This window comes from Bemisia tabaci, chromosome 7 (genome assembly GCF_918797505.1).
Source record: "Bemisia tabaci chromosome 7, PGI_BMITA_v3".
NCBI lineage: Eukaryota > Metazoa > Arthropoda > Insecta > Hemiptera > Aleyrodidae > Bemisia > Bemisia tabaci.
Window position 1 is genome coordinate 19,837,888 of NC_092799.1, and position 21,509 is coordinate 19,859,396.

The following is a 21,509-nucleotide window of genomic DNA, read 5'->3' on the forward strand; positions in this document are numbered from 1 at the left end:
CTACTTTAACCACCCCCGTGGTTAAATTAGTTTACAATGTGGTTAAAGTAGCATTTTTTGTTGTAAAATCTGCGTTGGAACATTGCACTCACTGTTTTTAGCAATTGAATTGTTGAATCAGCAATTTTTTTTCCGTGTGGCGTTATATAACTAACTCGATCACAGCATTTTAAAAATCCAGCATAAATCGGTATAGCATCCAGTGTAAATCGAGAGAAACTTGATTCAAAGTACGCGATTTTCCCTGAAGGGCGGCAACGAATTCGTCGCTCGGCTTACAAAGGGGTGTAACTACCCGATGAGCTCGGGAAATCATTGAGTTAAAGGGACAACAGGACTCGTCGCGAAACGAAGTTACGCCTTTATGTCAGGAGGGCGACGAATTGTGTGAGAGACGCGGGCGGCGGGAATTAGAGGGAAAAAATGGTTCCGAATGCACATTCAACAGGAAGTAATTAAGGTCGTCAGAGCTTTAACACTTGAATGGGAGACGCAGAGGCTGCTAACGGGCGAGCCGCCGAGGATTAGCAATCAGTGCGCAGCCAGGTTGCCTCCCACTCTTTCGAAGGCGTTTCGAACGATTCAAGCATGTTGCGCTCTATGGATTTCTGTCCTCTCCACAGCGAGCCTGACGCGGAGTGTCGTCGTGCTTTGCGATGAGTCGATCGATCCGGCGTTTGAACCTGTGGAAAATTATCGATATCAGGGTATCCTTTAATAATCGATTCTTTATCCCAGTTTCAAACAGGAAAATCTCGTATGCCGATTTTCACGCTTTGTTACTGAAACGTGACGCATCCCTCTACCTTGATTTACTCCATTCAAGCTCAAGTTAAACTTAGCTAGGTCAGCTCTCGAGCTCTCTGTTTCTTATCCCCCGTGCGGATACTTGACTTGAGGGCCTGTAAGTATACATGAAGCACCTTTTTTTCGTTTTTTCTCCCTTTTTTCAATATATTCTTTTTTTCCTTTTTTTTTTTTTTATCGGTGTCCCCTCAGTAGGGGCTTGAAGGACAAGGTGCACAAGTACAGTTTTCGCTATTTCAAGAAATACGTGTTTAAAGTTTCAATATTACATGGAGCCTCATGGTGCACTGGGAAAAAAACACATTGGATCTAGAGTCCAGACTCTTAAAAACATCGACAAAAAAAAATACTCTTGATTCAATCAGATTTAAGCTTAAATCAAGAGCCAAGTCTCTTAATTTGAGCGTATTTCCTTTTGATTTAAGCTTAAATCTGCTTGAATCAAGAGTCATTTTCCTTGTTAATGTTTTCAAGAGTCTGGACTCTAGATCCAATGTGTTTTTTTTTTCTAGTGTGGAGAGAATGTCTAAACTCACTCTTTGATGCTTCAAGGTTGGATTCTAGTCGTGAATTTTTCACAGAATATACTTTCAAACTAGTTTTAGTTGAGTACATGAATATTCAATTTTTTTCAAAAACTGCTCTTATGCGCCTTGTCCTCCAAGCCCCTCAAATGTTTTTACGTTCTCCGAAAAAATAAAAGACAGCGTTTATAAGAAAAGAACCAAGTGTTGTAGGGAACACAATTAGACTAGCTATATTTTGCATGGATTAGCTACCGTATATGGCTCATCGATAAATGCACCTACACTCATCAAAATTTTGGAGTGAAATGCTGTGCCCAAAACCCGGATTGCGATTGCGACGAATGCGGAGTGGACTCGATTCTCTTTACGGAGTTACTTACCCTATTACGGAGCGGAATTTACTCTTTTTGCGGAGTGTCATACGCTATAAGGGTACTAATTTCACTCTGCAATCTTCGGAGTTTTTGAACGCTACATAGACCAAATCTCACTCCTCGATTTTAAAAGTGTATGTGCATAAAGACCATCATATTCTCGGTCCTAAGTTCGAAAGGACGTATCACGAGTTATCTATCGTCATTTTATCTTCGATTAGGGATGGCGATTTCTGAAAAAAAATCGATTCCCACTAATCTATTTGATTTTATCTCAGAAATCGATTCGAATTCATGATTGACCCCGAAAAATCGATGCAATATTCTCGATTATTATTTCCAACAAATCGATGTATCGAAGAAATCTATTTGAAATCGCCATCACCAGATCAACCGAGTTTGCAAAATCCAAAGCAAAATAACTAAAATAAGAGAAATCGACTATTATGCCTCAAAAATCGATTCCGATTCAATATCGACGCTAAACATCGATGCGGTTTTCTCAATTATTGTTTCCACTATCGATGTATCGAAGGAATCGCTTTGATCTCGCCATCACTAGTTCAGATCTTACCGATCACTTTCTCCGCCTCCCCTTTTCACTGTATTCATCCCCTCCCTTCCCCACCCTTTTATTCTGAACGCAAGCTCGTCGCTCGACAAGGGAACGGGACCTTGCGTTCTCGTATCGAGTCGGCGGGAACAGAGAGCGGGGCGGAGATCGATAAAAAAGTAATTTCTTGAAAAAAGGAAACGTGTGCTGCGGCCTGGCCGCTGCACACTTATGTTTATTAATGGACGCTGGTCATGTAATGTTCCCGGTGACTGATACCAGAACCTCGCCGCCAAATCTGTGTTAAAACCCTCCGAGGGGACTTCATCATGTACACCGAATATAGGTCATTCACAGACATAAAACCTGCGGGCCGATTATTGACATTGATAGATAAAGCTATGGACAAAGAAGACAATAGAGTACCTTTATACTGAGAGTCAAGACAACACCCCCTCATGGAGTCACAAACGGGAATAAAGATTACACAAATTGACAGTTTTTCGTAATCTTTGATCGGCTCATTCTCAAATTCTTTTCTCCGTCCCTTCTCTCATTCTGTTAGTTCCTTGTCGAACCCGTTATTCCCCAGTCCATTCTAGATTATAATCTTCGCAATCGGTGAAAATGTAATCTTTATTCCCGTTTATGACACTAAGGAGGCCTAAAATACGGGAACCAATCAGAAATGGATTCATATTGTCCTGACTCTCAGTATAAAGGGACTCTAGAAGACAATAGGGACATCGAGAGACTTATTGGTCGAAGCGGTTGGTTGCAATGGACGAAGATTATACGTAATAGACTATAACTAACGGCTAACCACTAGAGACCCTATAGTTAGTCCATCATTTTCTCCCTTCGTCTACAGGTACCACCCATTTCAACCAATAGGATCGCTCCATGTTCCTTATGTCTTCTTTGTCCATCGCTATTTCTGTCAATTTCAATAATCAGCCCACTGATATTGACTAGTAAAGACTGCGTGCTAAATGTTGAAATTGAAAGGCCATAGACAAAGAAGACGAAGGAAAAATAGATCGACCTGAGGGTTGAGACGGGTGATTATTCAAGACCAAGGGGGGAAATGATAGACTAATTAAAGAAGGAAAAGAGGAAAATATATTTGTCTCTCCTTCCTGACCTTAAATACCGTATTCGCAAATTCGTTGAATATGAAATTCAGTATTCTGACAAAATATTTTACATTAAGAAGTTTTGAATTTAATTGTTTAAAGACGCATATCAAGTTTATGTAAATTTTGGTTTTTTGACAAGTGGGAAACCAAGTTTACAAACATAGAAGACGCTAATTCTTCTCTAATAAGCATTTAAAAAAAAAAAAAAAAAAAAAAAAAAAAAAAAAAAAAAAAAACTAACGAGCAGTTGATTTTAAGACATTTTTTCAACGGAGCAAACTATTTTTAGTAGACGTGAATTTTTCGATTCTTTTTTCTCTGGGGGGATGGGGGGGCTTTTAATCTTTACTGCGCCTTCATATTGTGAGATAGGCCAATGGTCAAGTAGAAGTTAATCGCTTTTTAGTCAAATGATCTTGATCGAAGAAGGGCGTGTTATTTTCTAGTCGATCGGAACGCTGTGGATCGAGTTATTTACTTCTGAGGAGTGAGCCGCCAATCTCGCACTAAATATAATACATGACTTCGAAACAAGGTCACATTGATTTATCCTCGGTCTTTGATTTGTGTACGCAGAAACGTGGCAACCTCGGTTTCACCTTTCGCGCGAGATTGGATGAAAAATCGACTAAGTTTCATGCATGGTTGCCACACATACAATAATTTTATTGTGAAGTTCTCGTTTTGATGTACTTTTTTTTTTTCAATATCACGTCCCTTTTCATACTACGGCCATCATCCTTTCATTTACTCAATTGTAGGTATTATTTGGTTCTGATTTTATTCTTTCTGCGGCATTTTATTTTGTGAACTTGGAAGCAAATACCGTAATTTTTCCGCAAGCTTTTGGAAAAGTTCGATTGTGAAAATAATTTGTGCAAGAAATTTCCCCAGAAAGTGGCCCTTTAGGGTGCGAAGCGTCCTCTAGGGCTAAGGGCCACGCAGCAGCCAGGGGGCGTACTCTGTATACTCTGTACCGCATTGTAAGTAGTGTATGTTCATCAGGGGCTGTCCCTAAATAACGTAACGCTACAGTTTGCAATTTTTTTGACACCCCCCGACCCCTTGTAACGCTTCAAAACACTTTGCTAGACTCCCCCTAAAAAATTACCTAACATTTGTCCGGACCCCCATTTCGATAAAAAAATGTCTAAATATTTGTATCACCTTACATTTACTGGCGGAAAACTACAACGGACTGGCATTTCTATTTTGTGATTAAAAGTGAAAGTATTGCATGGAATATTTTCGAGATTTTTCATAACTTTTGAAGACGACCGATGTAAAATTCTACAGAAAATTGGAAAAAACTCACTTAAACTCGTTAAGGCCTTACGCAACTCTTCGTGCTACATCTTTCACCCCCCTGCAACGCCGCTGAACGCTGGGAAAGACCCCTCCCCCTCTGATAGGTACGTAATTTAGGGACGGCCCCTCAGAAGGATTTCCTCCAAGTTTGAAAAGAAAACCCTCTATGCCGCCCCTTCCATGTTTGATTTTCGGAAGTGAACTTGGCAAAGCTGTGCTGTAGTGGCCTCGTGGCCGGCTGGCCGCGACCATGGCGTGTCAACCGAAAACTCGGTGTGTCAACAGTCAGCAGTCAACGGCAACCGACCAGCATTTGAATCGAACGAACCTCGTGTCCATACTTCAGTCTGGCTCGGGCCCTTCCTCGTCCGCCGCGAGTATGTTCCCTTCGGTCCCGCGCTTTCCCGCCCCTCTGATTGGTCATCCTCGCGTGTGACGTCACCGTGGGGATCTCGCGGCTCCTGCACATCGTAAATGCTCTATCCTGCCTTGCTCGTTAATATGCCTGTGTTGAGTGATGTAGTCGCGACTCAAAAAGCGGTGCACGGAAAAAAATTAAATGTTGATTTAGCATTTATACTGTCAAAAAGGTGTCCGACAAGTTTCAAATGCTGATTTTACAATACAAAAATGCTGACATAACATTTTAATTTGTACGTTTTGCAGTGGGCATAGTTACGTTAGCATTTGTTAAAATGTAAAATCAGCATTTGAAACTTGTCGGACATCTTTTTTAACAGTATAAATGATAAATCAACATTTAATTTATTTCCGTGTGGTGAGGGGGAGGGAGGGAGGGCGGGCTCGAAATTTGATGATTATTTGGACCGCGTTTAACAAAAACGAACCAAGTCACATCAGATATTGCCAAATTTAACCGAGCAATTTGATTTTTTTAAGAGAGCATTTGTGCGGGTATTTTTTTCGAAAATTTTGAGGAATTTGACTGTGCAGAAAGTGCACTTGAATTTGCATAAAAATCCGTACAACCGTTGTCATGTAAGAAAATAAATTGCTCAAGTAAAAATGACAATCGCATTAACGCGGCCTGGAGCGCCTTCAAATCCAGCGATACCATCCGCCTTGCCAGGCAGTTCGTTTAGTTGCTCTATTCAAACCAAACCCATGATTTCCGTGATTTCAGTACACATTTATGTGAGTGTGCTAGCTGACACCTTGCATTCAAGAAGATAGAGCCGTTTGTTTGAATTCAAATCGTAATTGGACTACATTTTGCAATTTGGACCTATAGATTCTAGCCCGGTTTAAAAACAACGTATATGCCATTAGTTTCCCTATGCACATAAGTGTTTTTCCAGAAGAGCCAGAATTTATAGTTCCAAATTGCAAAATGCAGTCTAATTATCAGTACTCTCCCTCTTGTTTCTTTACCTTTGAATTTTTACCTGATTTAACCGAAAATTTTAAGGAATTTGCTTCTTGTTATGCAGAAAATTCACTTGATTTGCACAAAAATCCGTCCAACCGTTTTCATTTAAAAAAAATAAGTTGTTAAATTTGTCAATTGCTAATGTGGCTTGGTTCCTTCCTGCTTAACGCGATCCATTTTGCTGTAACATTTTTCACATTAAGGACAAAAAAGGGAGGGGTGAGTCCCTTTTCAAACTCTTATGTGACTTCTTCACAGCCGGCGTTTATAGTATGAGGATATTAACGCCAAGAATTACCTAAACCAGTGTTGAAGCAGCATAGGGAGTTAAAAATGAAAATAATAAGAGTTAAAAGTGATTTTAATCACATTATTAATAGTTGGGTTTGAGGAGAAGGCGCATAAGTACAGTTTTGGAAGAAATAGGTGTATTAATGATTTCAACTAAAACCAGGCATACTATGTATTCTGTTAAAAATTCACTCCCAATTTCCCATTTTTTAATAATGGAAAAGTAAATTTGAATTTATTTTCAACCATGAGGCTCCATGTAATTTTGAGACTTTAAACACGTTTTTCTCGAAATAGCAAAAACTGCACTTATGCTCCTTTTGCTCCAAGCCCCTCAATTGATCCTTCATCCCAGTGATATAGTACGAAAGTACAAGTGTAGGTTCAGTACGAAATACTAGTCTCAGTGATAGTGGCGGCGTGCGTAGGGACCTGCGTCATCTGGTCAATTTGACAAATATCTTGCGGATAAACTTTGTTTGTGACTCACGCGGTTTTGTTCGATTGCGAGGTACATCGAGTTTTTAGAAATGATTTGTGTTGCTTCCTCAGAAACTGTAGCTCCAGATTTTTCAAAAGGTACCAGTATATAGTATATACGTACTGTAATTCTGTATCATAACAACTTTTGAAAGAATGGTAGAATAGTGCTGGGTCTACACTGGTTCCAAGTTGAAACAAAAGCAGAAAAAAAGGAGAAAAAGTAGCGGGAGAAATCAGCTGCGTTAACAAATGGACAATCGCTTCTCCTTAAAATTTAACGTAGTAACGACTTTTAAATATTGGCGGATCCAGCAAATTGGCAACATTGTCTTTTTTCAATTTAAACCTATGGAAATGTATCGATTCTTGGAGGGGTCAGGTGCTCCAACAAGAATCGATTATTTAGCATAGGTTTAAATGGAGGAAATCCTGTGTTGCCTAATTGCTGGATCCGCCTCTGCTTTTAAAAGAGGTGAAAAGCTTGAGCCGTGATTCAATACTGCCGTGCTAAGGAAGAACGCCGTATGGACATTCGAGAGTTGCCAAATTTTCACCGATAAAATGTTTATTTTTGAGGAAAATTGGCGATATTTTTCCTTGAAATTTTCATACTTTTTAGATCAAATTGCAAGCAAAATAACCTGAGAAATCGAAAGAAAAATATTACCAAAGTTTCTTAAAAATTAGTGGTTTGTCAAAGGAAATTTGGCAACGCCTGAAGGCCCATACGGCGTTTTACCCTAGTGCGGTAGAATAGCTGCCGGAAAACCTCAAAGAAATTAGTTTTAACTAATTCGCTGAACAGCCAATAGTGAATTTCACTCTTTTTCTCTGTCTTGTTGTGATCCTGCCAGAGCTCCTCCGGCAAATCGCATTTCCTCATTTCTTGCCTTATCCCATCAATCCACGATTTGGTATAAGGCTTCCTCCTCGTTTTCTGCTAAGGGGGTTCCAATTCACAACCTTCTAAGTCAACTTCATGCCAGATGATCGGTTGCCTACGAAGGTAGGACGAGTGTCTGTTCATTCGCGCAAAAAAAAAACTTAATTTTCACTTTAATCACGAGGAAAAATCGGGAAACTATCGGAAAAATCCAAAATGAAATTTCAGAAGACATCACGGAAAAAAATTTGGGTAGTACTTACTATACCCTGGTAAAAAAACGGCACAACCAGACAATATGGTATCTTCCAGCAAAAGTACTTTCACAATAATTTTAATGAAAGTTACCATTCTCTCTGGTACCGTTTATTAGCTAGAATATGGTAAATGCTACCTAATTTTTTTCCCGCGCATCCTGTCCGTGCACACTGAAATTTCTCTCCGTCGAAAACCACTGGTGCCAAACTTTTTCTCGCAACGGCAACAATGGAAAGTTGCTAAGCTCTAATTTCAGCGAATCCTTCGGCTGTAACTTCCGCTCCATTTGCACTCAACCACTTTGACATCCCCCACCATCACCACCGCCGCCGCCAATTAAAAAAGTCCTTAATTCCGCCACTAAATACTCGGAGCCGCCGTCATTGTGCCCTTCCCTCCCCCTCCTTTCACCCTCCCCTCCCCCTCCTTTCACCCTCCCCTCCACCCTCCACCCGCGACTTCAGGATTCGTCTCTCGGGGTTCCTTTCCGATTTCTTTCATCGTTGCTCGATCGCGAAAAGTGAGCATCTCTATCTAGGCGTGAGCCTTGGGTTTCATGTATATTTACGCATCTCGGAGCTCAGAGCGGAATTCCCAGTTCCTTTTCGACAGTTTCCGGTTCCTCTCTTCTCGGAGAGACCGCCACGTCCCGTTTAAACGAACCGGAGAGTAACCCTGCTGCGTGACGGAACTGCACGGAACGACGCCGCCAGAATCTTTTTGCACGGAGAAAAAAACTTCGTGCGTGGGACCCGAAGTTTAGGTCGTATGGATCTCTGAAGTTTTCGGATTGAGCATCTGAACACTTTAAGTCCAGCTGCTGTGGTTTGGATCACACATCTGAAACTTCAGTTCTTACATCTGGAGTACTTCAGATGTGAGAACCGAAGTTTTTCGGATGTGAAAACCGAAGTACTTCAGATGTAGAACTGAAGTTTCAGATGTGTGATCCAAACCTCAGCAGCTGGACCTTAAGTGTTCAGATGCTCAATCCGAAAACTTCAGAGATCCATATGACCTAATCTTCGGGTCCCACGCACGAGGTTTTTTTCTCCGTGTGCAACCTATGAATAATCGGAAGAATGTGAAAAGCTATCAGTGAGCTGATTATTGAAATTGATAAACAAAGAAGACATAGGGAGTATTGAGCAATCAAATTGGTTCAAATGGGTGGTTCTTATAGACTGAGGGGGTAAATGATGGACTAACCATGGGATCCCTCGTGGGTTGCTGTTGGCTAGTCTATTACTTACGTCTCTTATCGGTTATAGGACATTTCGTCAACGATTTTTCGTCCGCGCACCTGCTTTTTCCAGTAATTTACGTCCACGCGTTTTTTCGGCACGGGAGTTATGGTCCACGTGCCAGTTGAGACCCAAAGTTAATTGGCCCACATGTAAATACAAACGACCATTGCTCACGACGTTTTTGGATGAAAATGTATAATGTCTTGGAAGAATGAGGGTTTGCTTGTTTTTTTGTTTTGTCTGTTTGGTCCAACGGAGAATTACACATGGTCGAGAGTTTAGGTAAAAATGGGAGAGCGTCAATTCCGTGAGACGAAATTCACTAAAACTCTTTACACCTCTTTGGTGTAACAGGATTTAATTATCTTTCAAGAAATTCCCACCTTGTTATGCCTGAACCGGATGGACCTCTTTATTTGCCTCAGCAAGAGGCTCTTAGATTTTTCCTGTGTACGATAAGTATCTTGATTCATTTTGCGAGGAAAGATCTGTACTTTTAAAGGGTGCCTGTGATTCTTAATACGTTCAATTTCGTATAATAGTGTAACACCTCTGTTGTGATATAGTTGCTTCAGGCGCCGCCGCACGGCGGCGGGCGGGCGGCCAGCGCGAAACGCGCATTACATTGGCGCCTACAAACCTAAGTGGATACTTCAAGCATTGTGCAATGCGTGAAGTATCCACTTAGGTTTGTAGGCGCCAGTGAGCTTCTCGCGCTGGCAGCACGCCGCTCCGCTCTGTTAGGCTTTAATATTTATACTCGCATAGTCAGCGTTTTTTAACTCATGATTTTGAAATGTTTTCACACTGCTACATTGATTATTCTCATTTAAATTGATGGGGAAAAAATATGTATCAATTTATCAAAGGAGAATAATAATATAATGTGTGTTTTTTTAAATTCTGGTGGTTCCGTGTCAAATTTAATGATATCCAAAGCACTTTAATTTTTTATTTTACATTTTGTGCTTTTATTGTGCTGCAGCGAGGTGTACGCACAACCAAACGCTCAAAATTTGACGTATTTGACTCTAAAAGTTCGATGTGCAAATGGGTTAAAACTAAAGTTAGCGAGCTTCTTGGTTTTTTCCCCTCTTTTAAATATTCACCAATGACAATTTAAAAAGACGATTCAAAAGGAGAAAGTAATAACATTTCATTTAGAAAATGAGCAACCATAACAACACCTCTTTCTCTCTCAATTTCTCATTTCCATATTGTCAATATAATGTTACATACCGACTAAACTATAACGCTTGGACGAAGTCACTGTTGCTTATTTTACGTGTGGGCGTAAACTACTGGACAAAAAAGGTGCGCGGACAAAAATCGTTGACAAAATGTCCTGAAACCCTCTTATCCATTGCAACCACCCGCTTCCACGAATGGATTTCCTCCATATCCTTTTTGTATTCTTTATTTCTTTGTCCATCGCTTTGTCCATCAATTTCAACAATCAGCCCGCAGGAAACCTATTGAATTAAATTTCGCGTTTAATTTCAAAAAATAGTTTTTAATATTTTTCACATTTTTCTGAAAGTTTATGACATATTTCACATGAAATTTTAAGATTTTATTTTTCATGAAAAATTTGAACCCTGGTCGCTAGTCATATGATCATAACCATAGTGTCTAACACACTGGAAAAAATATCGCTTGGATCTAGAGTCCAGACTCCTAATAACATTGACACGAAAAAATACTTTTGATTCCATCCGATTTTTCCTTGAATCGAAGAGCCGAGCCTCTTAATTCAGGTGGATTTCCTTTTGATTCAAGCAAAAAGTCCGATTGAATCAAGACTATGTTTCTTGTTGAGGTTTTTAAGAATTTGGACTCTAGATCCAAGCGACTTTTTTTTCCAGTGCATAATTTACAAGGATCAAAACTATCCGTATAGTATATTACCTGACTCTGCCACGAGAGAGCCCCCAAAAATTCTCCCCAGACCGGAGAATGAAGCCATCCCTACGCCTCCCCCAGGCCACATGATCTCCTCCAAAAGCCCGATTTCCATATCGGAGGCGGCCATCCTTCAAAGTTCCCGAAACTTCCTCGATGGGGGCTTATCGAGTGGGAAAGTTATTGGATGAGCTCCTCTAATGGTTATAGGTTTCGTGCAAGGCGCTCCCCCGGCGGCAAAGGCGCCAAATTGTCCGATTAAACACGGACATTTTACACGGGCTCGAATCGGGAGAAATGGTGATTTGGCAACAATCCACGGAGGCCATAACTCAAAAAAATGCCCGCGCATCCGACGAAACGAGGCTCTTGACGAGCTTTTCTTACTTTTTATTCCCGCCGCGGCCGCATATTTTCCACCGGCGCGAATAAATCAATTTCCATAGGGGAAACTATCACCAAGATGAAAATTCACCAGGTTACCGGTGAGGGGTTGGAAAGAACGGCGTGGCGTGCTTCGCGATGTATCGATTGAGCTGCCATTTAAACCCATGGAAAATGATCGATAAACCTGGTATACTTCAATAATCGATTCTTTTCGCCAGCCTTAATTGGGGAAATATCGATAATCGATTATTCGCGCCTCGAATATCGGCAGAGGGGGAGCCGGGTCGTAGCACAGCTGTAGTCGATTATCTTCCGCTATCATCTACGCCTTACGTCCACCCTCTGTATCAAGTGGAAACGTCATATAATCATTGCAACGTTGCCACATGTCCTCTAACAAATTATTTATTTATACGGAAAGTTTAGAGTATTTTTCACTAAAATTTTTAGACACAGGAGATTACATTGTGAAGGAAATTCTGTGCGAAATCCCACAGAGAACGTGTAGAAATTCTCAGGAGAAATCGGTGTTCAATAATGAAAATTTGTCAACGTTGATACGTCCATGTGACGATTTTCCTTAGCAATGGGGAGTGCGCCCGGTTGCTGGTGCACATTGTTGCTCTTTGTGCGTGACAAATGAAAAAACATAAATTTTATAGAAATGAAAAAAGGCTGTGAAAATCCCGTCAGGGGATTTCCCGTGATTTTTATCTTTCAGAAATGATCAAATGAAACACCCTAGAGACTGAGATGTAGTTACTTCATCTATGGAAGGGACTGTTCAAGCATTACGAATCGGATTTTATTGATCCATCCTAATTGCATCAGCATTGCAACTTTATAAAATTCTCTTTCTCTTCGAAAGAATAAAATAAATTCGGGAATTATGAGACATTGCAGACGATATGCGTATTTTTTGTGTATCTTCACCGTCGAATTTAAGAAACTAGTACCCGGAGCTTAATTACAGCTAGAATTACGGCTACGATAGGATTGCGCGATTGCCCCCTTTTTTACCTTTTTGAAAATGCAAAGGATTGCGGGAATATTTCGACGCGATATTTTCGTTCGTTCTATTTTCTTCTAATGTAACCAAAACAAATTTAAATATCAGCTGAGCTTCTGAATTGATTCAATGAGGATACATATTTTCCTTTTAATTATGATAAAATCTGGAGCAGAAAGTCAAGAATGATGACATAGCCCTACAGCGTCCCTACGGTAGTCTTGTAATATGCGTTTCACGCCAACTGTCAACTGACCGACTGCACTGCGTTTGGCGCAATGCGAGAAGTATTCATGCCGTCTTGTAGGCGCTAATATACGTTTAACGCCGGACGAACTGTGTTTAGCGCGATTATTCGAAGTCGCGTAATAATAATCGGGGCATCGAACTATAGAGCTTTAACGGCTTATGTTGTGTTTCGACGCCGTAAGAGCATTCCAACGTTGTCTCGTTTCTCCCGATTGAATATTTTTGTTTATACCCACGACCATTATTCAATCTTTTTACTTCATTTATCATCAGAGGGCGAGACATCGATGACTTGTCAACAAACTAACCTAAAATAGCGTTAACATAATAATTCATTTATTTTCCAACTATTTCCTGTTTTGCCAAACTTCTACCTTAGATTGACTTCATTTTAAATTTGCGCATTCCTGTAGCAGACGTTAACGTATCCATTTACGCAATCTTCGTGCCTCTTTCGCGCAATCCTCATATATTTTCTTAGACCTTTCGCGCAATCCTAGAATACCGAGAATTACAGATGATAAGTTTCTGTACTATCTCTTTTAAGTGTGTGTGCAGATACCACTATTCGCGCTTGCAGGAGCTCATTTTGCAGAAATATTGTCAACTGAAGGAGAATCAGCGAATCTTTCTATGTTATATGGTACAGTGGCGTGGCTTTGCGGTGTATCGATTGATACGCCACCCAAACCTATGAAAAAAGATCGATTATTAGGGTGTTCGCAGCGAACACTCTATCAATCGATTCTTTACCATAGCTTCAAATGGCGAGATATCGATAATCGATCATTCACGCCACGCCACGCCACTGATATGGTATTAGCCAACTTCGCACTTGAACTTAAACGTGTAGTTCCAAAATAAGTTAACTCATTCTTCATTATAACGCCTGTAATTTACAGTTTCCACTCGTAATTCCAACAACCACGACGCATTTAGAGTCTAAGATAAATTTCCTGGAGGAGCGATTAAATATACCGAGTGCAATCGAAAAATATCGAAAAGAGTTTTAGGAAAAAGATGATGCGATTCTAAAGTATGTGACTTAATAAGTACGGAATTTCCGCAAAGTGCGGAAATAGTACTGATTTTTAAGGGCGGTCCGGAAGCACTGAAAAAGTGCGGGAATTCCGCAAAAAGGAGATGAATCGAGTGTACTTTCGAAGTTCGAGCAGATTTAAAGTACATTTGTGAGATAGGGAAGTATGTGTTTATTCAATTTAAGTTTGGTCGGAGCCATCGATAAAAGTTTATTCTGACCGTCTCCTTTGAATTTTTTCAGAACGGATCCTCCAGGATGACGAAAGACCCTTGGAAATCCTCCAAGAATGGGGGCAGCAACAGGATAAAGTCAAACTTATTTTGCGGTACAGCATTCCTCGATTTATAAAAGGTAAGCTTCTTTCGCTCATTTTCTCAAGAACGGTTGCGAATAGACTGATTTAGTGACTACGTCATTCAATATAATATCGAGCTCTTGGTTCAAATTAAAACGAACTAACATAACCTCGTGTGCGAATTCTTCATGAGTTAATTGTGTTAATTTATTAAAGTTTAGTCATTGACCGGTTATAAATCAATTAAAGACTCATTGAACACCAGAACTTTCGATTGTCAGAAACACTCGGACGCATTTTACGATTATGGTGCAAAGGGCGCGACTGAGCGCGAAATAATACTGCTTGGAATTTCGATCCAAGGACATACAACAGAATTCTTAAACACCGGTAAAAAACACATTGGATCTAGAGTTCAGACTCTTGAAGAAATTGACAAGAAAAAGGACTCTTGATTCAATCAGATTTAATCTTAAATCAAAACGAAATCCGCTTAAATTAAGAGGCTTGGTTCTTGATTTAAGCTAGATTCTGATTGAATCAAGAGTACTTTTTCTTGTCGATGTTTTTAAGAGTCCGGACTCTAGATCCAATGTATTTTTTTCCAGTGCACTTATGGCTTTCTCCCACGTCTCGTCTTGATACAAACAAGACGAATTTCGCCCTTTTAGCTATTTCAGTGATTTCCTCTAAAAGAGATCAGACGAATTTCGAATGAAACTCCATTTCGAAAATTTGACACTCGTTGCTCTCTGTGCTATCACGGTAGCACTGGTCCATTACCAAGGACTCTAGAGTTTTTCCGACAACTCAACAACTACAAGAAGGCTGTGCGAAAATCGAATTTTTGCCGTTTTGCGAAAATATCCCCACCCACGCTCCGACTTTTCCCCGATTTCCCGAGCGGCCCCCTCGATCAAAACCCGTCGCTTGGTCCGGGTGAACGAGCAACTCGGATCGAGGGCCGAAGATCCGCGGAGATTCGGATCCGAGACGCGGAAACTCTGCTTTCGCATCACGTAGGCGGAGTGGCGCTAGTCCCGCCGCATGAGCAGCGTGATTTAATTCAATTATGTGATGATTTGCACGCCCGGGTAACCAACCCGTATTTACGACCGCGAGGAGCGAGATTTCCATATTTTATACCTCGTCGCGATGGGGAAATCGGCGATTTTTCCGGACGATCTGGCAACGGCGGGAAGGATGCAACGCCGCGACGGTGGCTCAGGGAGGGAGCGGGCGCGAATGGCAAATTGAATTATCACCCCCCGATTTTACGACCGCCCGCGAGGGTCGTCCGCGCTCGTTTTTCGTCAAGGTCGCCCGCCATCCCTCAAACTCCGCGTCCACGTCCGTCCACGTCGGGTCCACGTCCTGTTGCCCGTCCCGCGACGTTGCCTAATTGGACTGCATTCTGCAATTAGGAACTGAAATTTCTGGCTCTTCAGTAAAAATACTCATATGCATAGGGAAACTAATGGTACATACGTTGTTTCAAAACTTGCCCAGAAAATGTACTGTAAACTCCGGAAATAGGACTGATTTTTAAAGGCGGTCCGACAGTACTGAAAAATTGCGGAAATTCTGGTAGGAGGTCAAGATTTTTCTACATTTTTTTGTCATTTTTGTCGCATTTTTCGGGAGATATTCACATATTTGAAATTTTTCGAATCTCGTCCAATGGAGGTACTGAATAAGCACTGAATGGAGATGTTGCATGCGTGAAAGATTTGCGATTTGACCATTGTTTCTTATGTAAAAGTTCGCGAGAAACACAATGGTGCCACTGGTTTTCTGTGAAATCATCTCCCAAGCTCAAAAAAAGCTCTCAAAGTGAGGCCAAAATGGAGGGGATATCCCGCCCTACCCTGAGAGTTCACCTCTCCACCAAGACAAACTCTCCATGCAAAGATAGGGAGCAAATACATTAGCAGGGTTGCCGTGTTTTCAGTTTTGGAGTCCCCAAATAAAGTGGCAGCCCTGTCAATTATTTGCTCCCTATCTTTGCATGGAGAGTTTGTCTTTATGTAGAGGTGGACTCTCAGGGTAAAGCGGGATATCCACTCCATTTTTTGGCCTCACTTTGAGAGCTTTTTTTGAGCTTGGGAGTTGATTTCAGAGAAAACCAGTGGCACCATCGTGTTTCTCGCAAACTTTTACACAAGAATCAACGGTCAAATTGCAAATTCCTCACAAAAAAACGTATTTTTGATACATCCTCTGGCGTGATCGTATGTTGGGGCTATACTCGTAATGTACTCCGTGTAGATGCCTCCATCACCAGGGTGTCTACGATTCCGGAATTTCCGGAAAGTCCGGAAATAGTACAAATTTTTTAAGGGCGGTCCGGAAGTACTGAAAAAGTGCGGAAATCCCGCAAAAATGTCCGGAATTTTTTTAATTTTTGTCATTTTTGTCGCAATTTCAAATTTTTGAAACATTTCGAATTTTGTCAAATGTTTTTACTGAAAAAGTACGGAATTTCTCTGCTTGAGGAGGTACTGAACTTCTTGAGAATGCACTGAAAAAGTACCGTATAAGTACTTATTTTTGACGAGCCTGTTTTAGTAGACACCCTGATCACGTGTCACGGGTGGATGAAGGAAAACACTCTCGTCAACGGAGTTCGGAGGAAAGGTGAAACTTTTCCGGGGCCTCCGGAATCCAGATAATTGAGAGCTTTTTGATGCGCCTCATCCGGAACAATAACATCCGCGCCCGCGGGCTCGAAACACAAATAAAACAAAACGGTAACTTCCAGCAAACCGAAAGCCTCTTCGTCACTTCCCGCGCGCGCTGACCCGCGAACTTCTCATCGTCTCCGCGCGTCGCACAGTTGACCGAGTCAATCAGAGAAGTTGGACATGAAATCTTTGACTAAAACTGCAAATTTTGATGTTTATTTCGTCACAATTTCAAATTCAAGAGTTGCTATGGGCAAGAAATTTTACGAGGAAACCAATGGAACCACTGTCAGATCCTTAAAATTTTGTATGAACGGAGTTATAAGCTTTTAAAGTTTCCAAATTATGTCCGACCTCTCCTACTGACTCGAGCCACTGTGCGTCGTCCAAGACCAAGTTCGATTGGATCGATGAAATGTCATTATGGCGACGAGGAAACCAGGGATGCATCCAAGCCGCGGTGGATTTTTCAAAATGAAGAGGATCCGGGTGGAGGGTGTATCGACAGTTTCCATTAGTTCATCGATGACCATTAACAGCGGCCGGTGGGGCGGGGGGGCGGAGGGCCCAACTAGGGTACAAACAAGCGGCTAATGCGATCACTGACGAGGGGGGTATCCACTATAACACTTGTTTTCACGACGGAAAAAAGGACGACTTGCCAAATTGCCGGAGAATCCTACGTATATTCCAAAGGTCCTTATCATGGGAGCGAATAGCAAACTGAAAAATGAAATAGAATTCATAATAATCAATCGCAGAAATTTTTACTAAAATGGGGGAAAACAAAACAAAGACCAGTTATTTGAGTAAATATAATCAACAGCAGCATTCAGATAAAACTTAAATAAAATGTAAAAGTTTTAGTGATTTTTTCACGGTTGGTCAGATTTGGAATTATTTGGGCCTTGCTAAGCAGGAAGGACTCAAGCCGCATCAGCCATTGCCAAATTTTATCGGGCAATTTGATTTTTACACGAAGACGGTTGTGCGGATTTTTTTTTTTTTGTTGCAAATATAGTGAATTTTCTGCATAATACGAAGCGAGTTCCTTAAAATTGTCTAAGGAGTCCGCACGTACGGTCTCTTGTAAAAAAGAAAATTGTCTAGGTACATTTGGGAATAGCTGATGTGGCTTGGTTCCTTCCTACTGAACGCGATCCAACTAATATATATATATATATATAGAGTCGCTTTATAACGCACTCTGGCGTTCTACGACACCCAAACGCCACATATGCCTGTCTTCCCAGAGGTTATCGGGCAACTGACACCGCAACATCTCTTCGTCAACGCCCTGCCGCCAACCCTTTACGGGACGTCCCCGTCGCCTCTTCCCAGGTGGTACCCAATCCAAAACTTGTTTGGGCAACCTCTCCTCCGACATTTTTTGCACATGTCCATACCAGCATAACTGCCTGGACATGACGTCGTGCACGATATCTTTCTCAACCTTCATCACCTGGCGAATTCTCTCATTACGGACACGGTCCCGTCTCGAAATGCCGGCAGATCGCCGCCAAAAATCCATTTCAGTTGCCCTCAACATTTCTTGCGTTCTTTTCGTCAAAGGCCACACTTCACTACCATAGAGCAAGATACTTTTAACGATGGCATCATATATCCGGTGCTTGTTTGCCTTTGAGATGCTTTGATCCCAGAGCACCCCGTTCAGCATCGCAATGGCTCTCCTGCCCTGGATGATCCTGTCCTTAATTGCTCTATCCATCCTTCCATCCTGATCGAGCCAAACACCGAGATACTTATACTCGTCACACTCTTCGATGCGCCGTCCATCCTCAAGCTCTATGCTTTGCCGTTGATGCGCTGCTCCCACGACCAGCTTCTCTGTCTTGGACACACTAACGTCCATGCCCCATTTCCGATATTCTTCGACCAACTTCCGCGTCATGTAATCTGCATCTTTGCAGATCCAACTAATTCGAATCCAAATAAAAGGAAGGTCTAGCGGATAGAATTCAGCATCTACCTTTGAATATATAGGAATATCTACATGAAAAAAGAAGTTCGCCTACATCTAGTAATCGAGCATTCATAACAGATTCATATGAACCACTACTTGGTCTATAAGCCATAGCTTTTTCTCAGTGATCAGCATGTATGCGGTTTAAGTATTATATACATCTTCATTCTATTGATATTTTTGGTGAGATTTGACAACTCAAGAGCTAAATGCGAGGGAGGACCACCGAAGTTTTCTTTTCGATTAAACTTTCCAAAGCTATTGGAGCGGGAGCGGTGTTAGCGTAAAGACACGTTCCGGAAACAGAATTAAAACTTGGCTCGATTGCTGCCTCAAATAAAATGTTATCACATAGCCATTGCTGTACTTTCGGCGAATCTATATAATTCTCATCGATTTCCGTCTAATGTGCGAGATAGCCCAGGTGTTGACCGTAGTATCAATGGCGAAGCGCGTTTGTGTTGGCACTAGGTCAACCACTTTTCCGCGTGGAAGTTTTAGACTGTGTTGCCAAGTCATCGTCAATTTTGCCCATATATGACGTCGTTTCAATGGATATCCTGCGAGTTTCCTCCGAATGAAAAAAGCGCATAATTCTTATTGCTCATTGGTAACAACCTCCTACATAAGAAATAGACTTTACCTAATGTACAATTCAGATGGGAAGTGTACTGTTCTGCCGTGCTACGGAAAAACGCCGTAGAAGCCTTCAGACGTTGCTAGATTTCCTTTGACAAAAAACGGATTTTCAGGGAAATTTGTGAATATTTAGACAACCCGACTTTTAGACAATTTTGTTCGCAATTTGACCCAAAGTATTTGAAAATTTCAAAGAAAAATATGCATGACTTTTCCCAAAAAATCATGTTATACGGAGAAGTTTGGTGACTTTCGAATGTTTACACAGCGTTCTTTCTTAGCACGGCAGTATTCAAGGTCCGGCGGCGGCGGTCTGGTCAACGTTGAAAGTCAGGGAATTTATGGCGACCTGGAACAGTCAGAGAATTTTGCAAGCACCTTCTAGCAGAAGTAAGTGCAATTAAAAGGGAAAAGATCTAGTTCGAAGTTTTTAATGACTATCGCCGAAAAAAATGAGGAATTTATGGAAATTCTAAATATTTTAAGAAGACACGACCGAGAGTATCATTATTCTCCATAACTTGCCGAAACCGAGGAGAGTACGATGAAAAGCTGACATCCAGATATCTTAAGAGGAAATAGAGATTTTGTATCCTATCAGATCAGAAGTAAGATAATATTAGTTAAAAGCTCCGTCAATTTTTGAAATTTTAATATTTTTATTATAAATTTTAAATGTGGACGAAAGAAGGAAAAATGAACTATAAATAAGAGACAAATCTAGTCTTGTGACAAACAATATATGTCATAGCAGTAGTTACAGACGAAAAGGTTTATCAACAGAAGGAAATTTATTTCTGGATCAATTGGACGTATTTATGCTAAAAGGAACTATTTCCATAGAGACTGTGTGCAACATAGTTCCTTTCAGCATAAATACATCCAATTTTCATTCAAATTTTATAGTTAAGCGCGAAATCAGGAAGGTTTATGATCCGAAGATTTTGCCACTCATAAATCTTGCCGCAATTCAATACACTGTCATAGAACCCCGATTAATTGAAAACTAGACTCTTACACAACATCAACGATGAATAATTTATTCGAAGACTCCTGCGCGAAAAGTCTAAAACATGGACGACCGTGACCGTGCCTATCTTTGGCTTAGCTAGATCATTCATCATTTCTATTCCAGCAACTCGCGTAATCAATTACCCATATTTTCTATTATTTTGACAAATTCATGGACAATCGTAAAAAATCACCCAAATTTATGATCAATTAATTTTCGAAAGGAAGAGTAATCACTACCTATATTTCACAGTTCACAAAGACCATGCAAAAAAAGTAAGGTTCTTCAATATTTGTCAAAAAAGAAAAAAATTTCTTAACTGCCTTTGATAACATCGCCGAAAGAAAGCCGGCATTCATCGGAGAGTTCGATCAAAGTAATCAATCGTCGAAATCTTCGCACTCACTCCCAGACCACCCACGCCAGGGAAACAGGAAGAAATTAAGGACCGAAACCTCATCCAACTTCCCGCGGCGCCCCGGACGATGTTTACGAACTTCCAACCCGCGCCCCTAACAGTGCGCCCCCATCACCCCCTCGAATTTCCCGGGATCTTCCTTCCGATTCGCGCCATTGTCTGATGAACCCCCCACCCTTCGCCGAAACCACGGATGACCCCGCGGTTTCCGTCGCGTTTTACGCGGTTCTGCGCTTCACACGAGTTGTGGCCGGGAGCGGGGGGTGGATACCCGCGACAATGCGTTCGAAAAATCCAATTTCTACAAATTGACGAGAGGACGCGGTAGGGAAGGAGATTACACTCGAGGAATAATTCCCTATTACCTACCACCCCCCTCCCCCCGTGTTTGTCCCCGCGCGACCTTTTCTCAGTGAACTATTAAACGGTGTTGCCGCTCCCGCGATGGGCCAGCACTGCCGTGCTAAGGAAAAACGCCGTATGAACCCTCTAGCGTTGCCAAATTTTCTTTGAAAAAACACGGATTTCCTGGTATGCGCACGAATATTTTCCTTTCAATTTTTCAGATAATTTCGTTCACAATTTCAACTGAAGTTCCTAAAAATTTCCAGGAAAAATATTTGTGTCT

General features: G+C 41.3%; 1 protein-coding gene across 1 annotated transcript in view; it reads left to right on the top strand.

The window, feature by feature from the left end:
• ASPP (Ankyrin-repeat, SH3-domain, and Proline-rich-region containing Protein) overlaps positions 1-21,509 on the top strand; it is a 687,069-nt gene that overhangs the window by 230,327 nt on the left and 435,233 nt on the right. Inside the window, exon 4 of the mRNA XM_072302246.1 lies at positions 14,090-14,200. Coding sequence (XP_072158347.1) covers positions 14,090-14,200 — 111 coding nt within the window. The remainder of the gene's footprint in view (positions 1-14,089; positions 14,201-21,509) is intronic.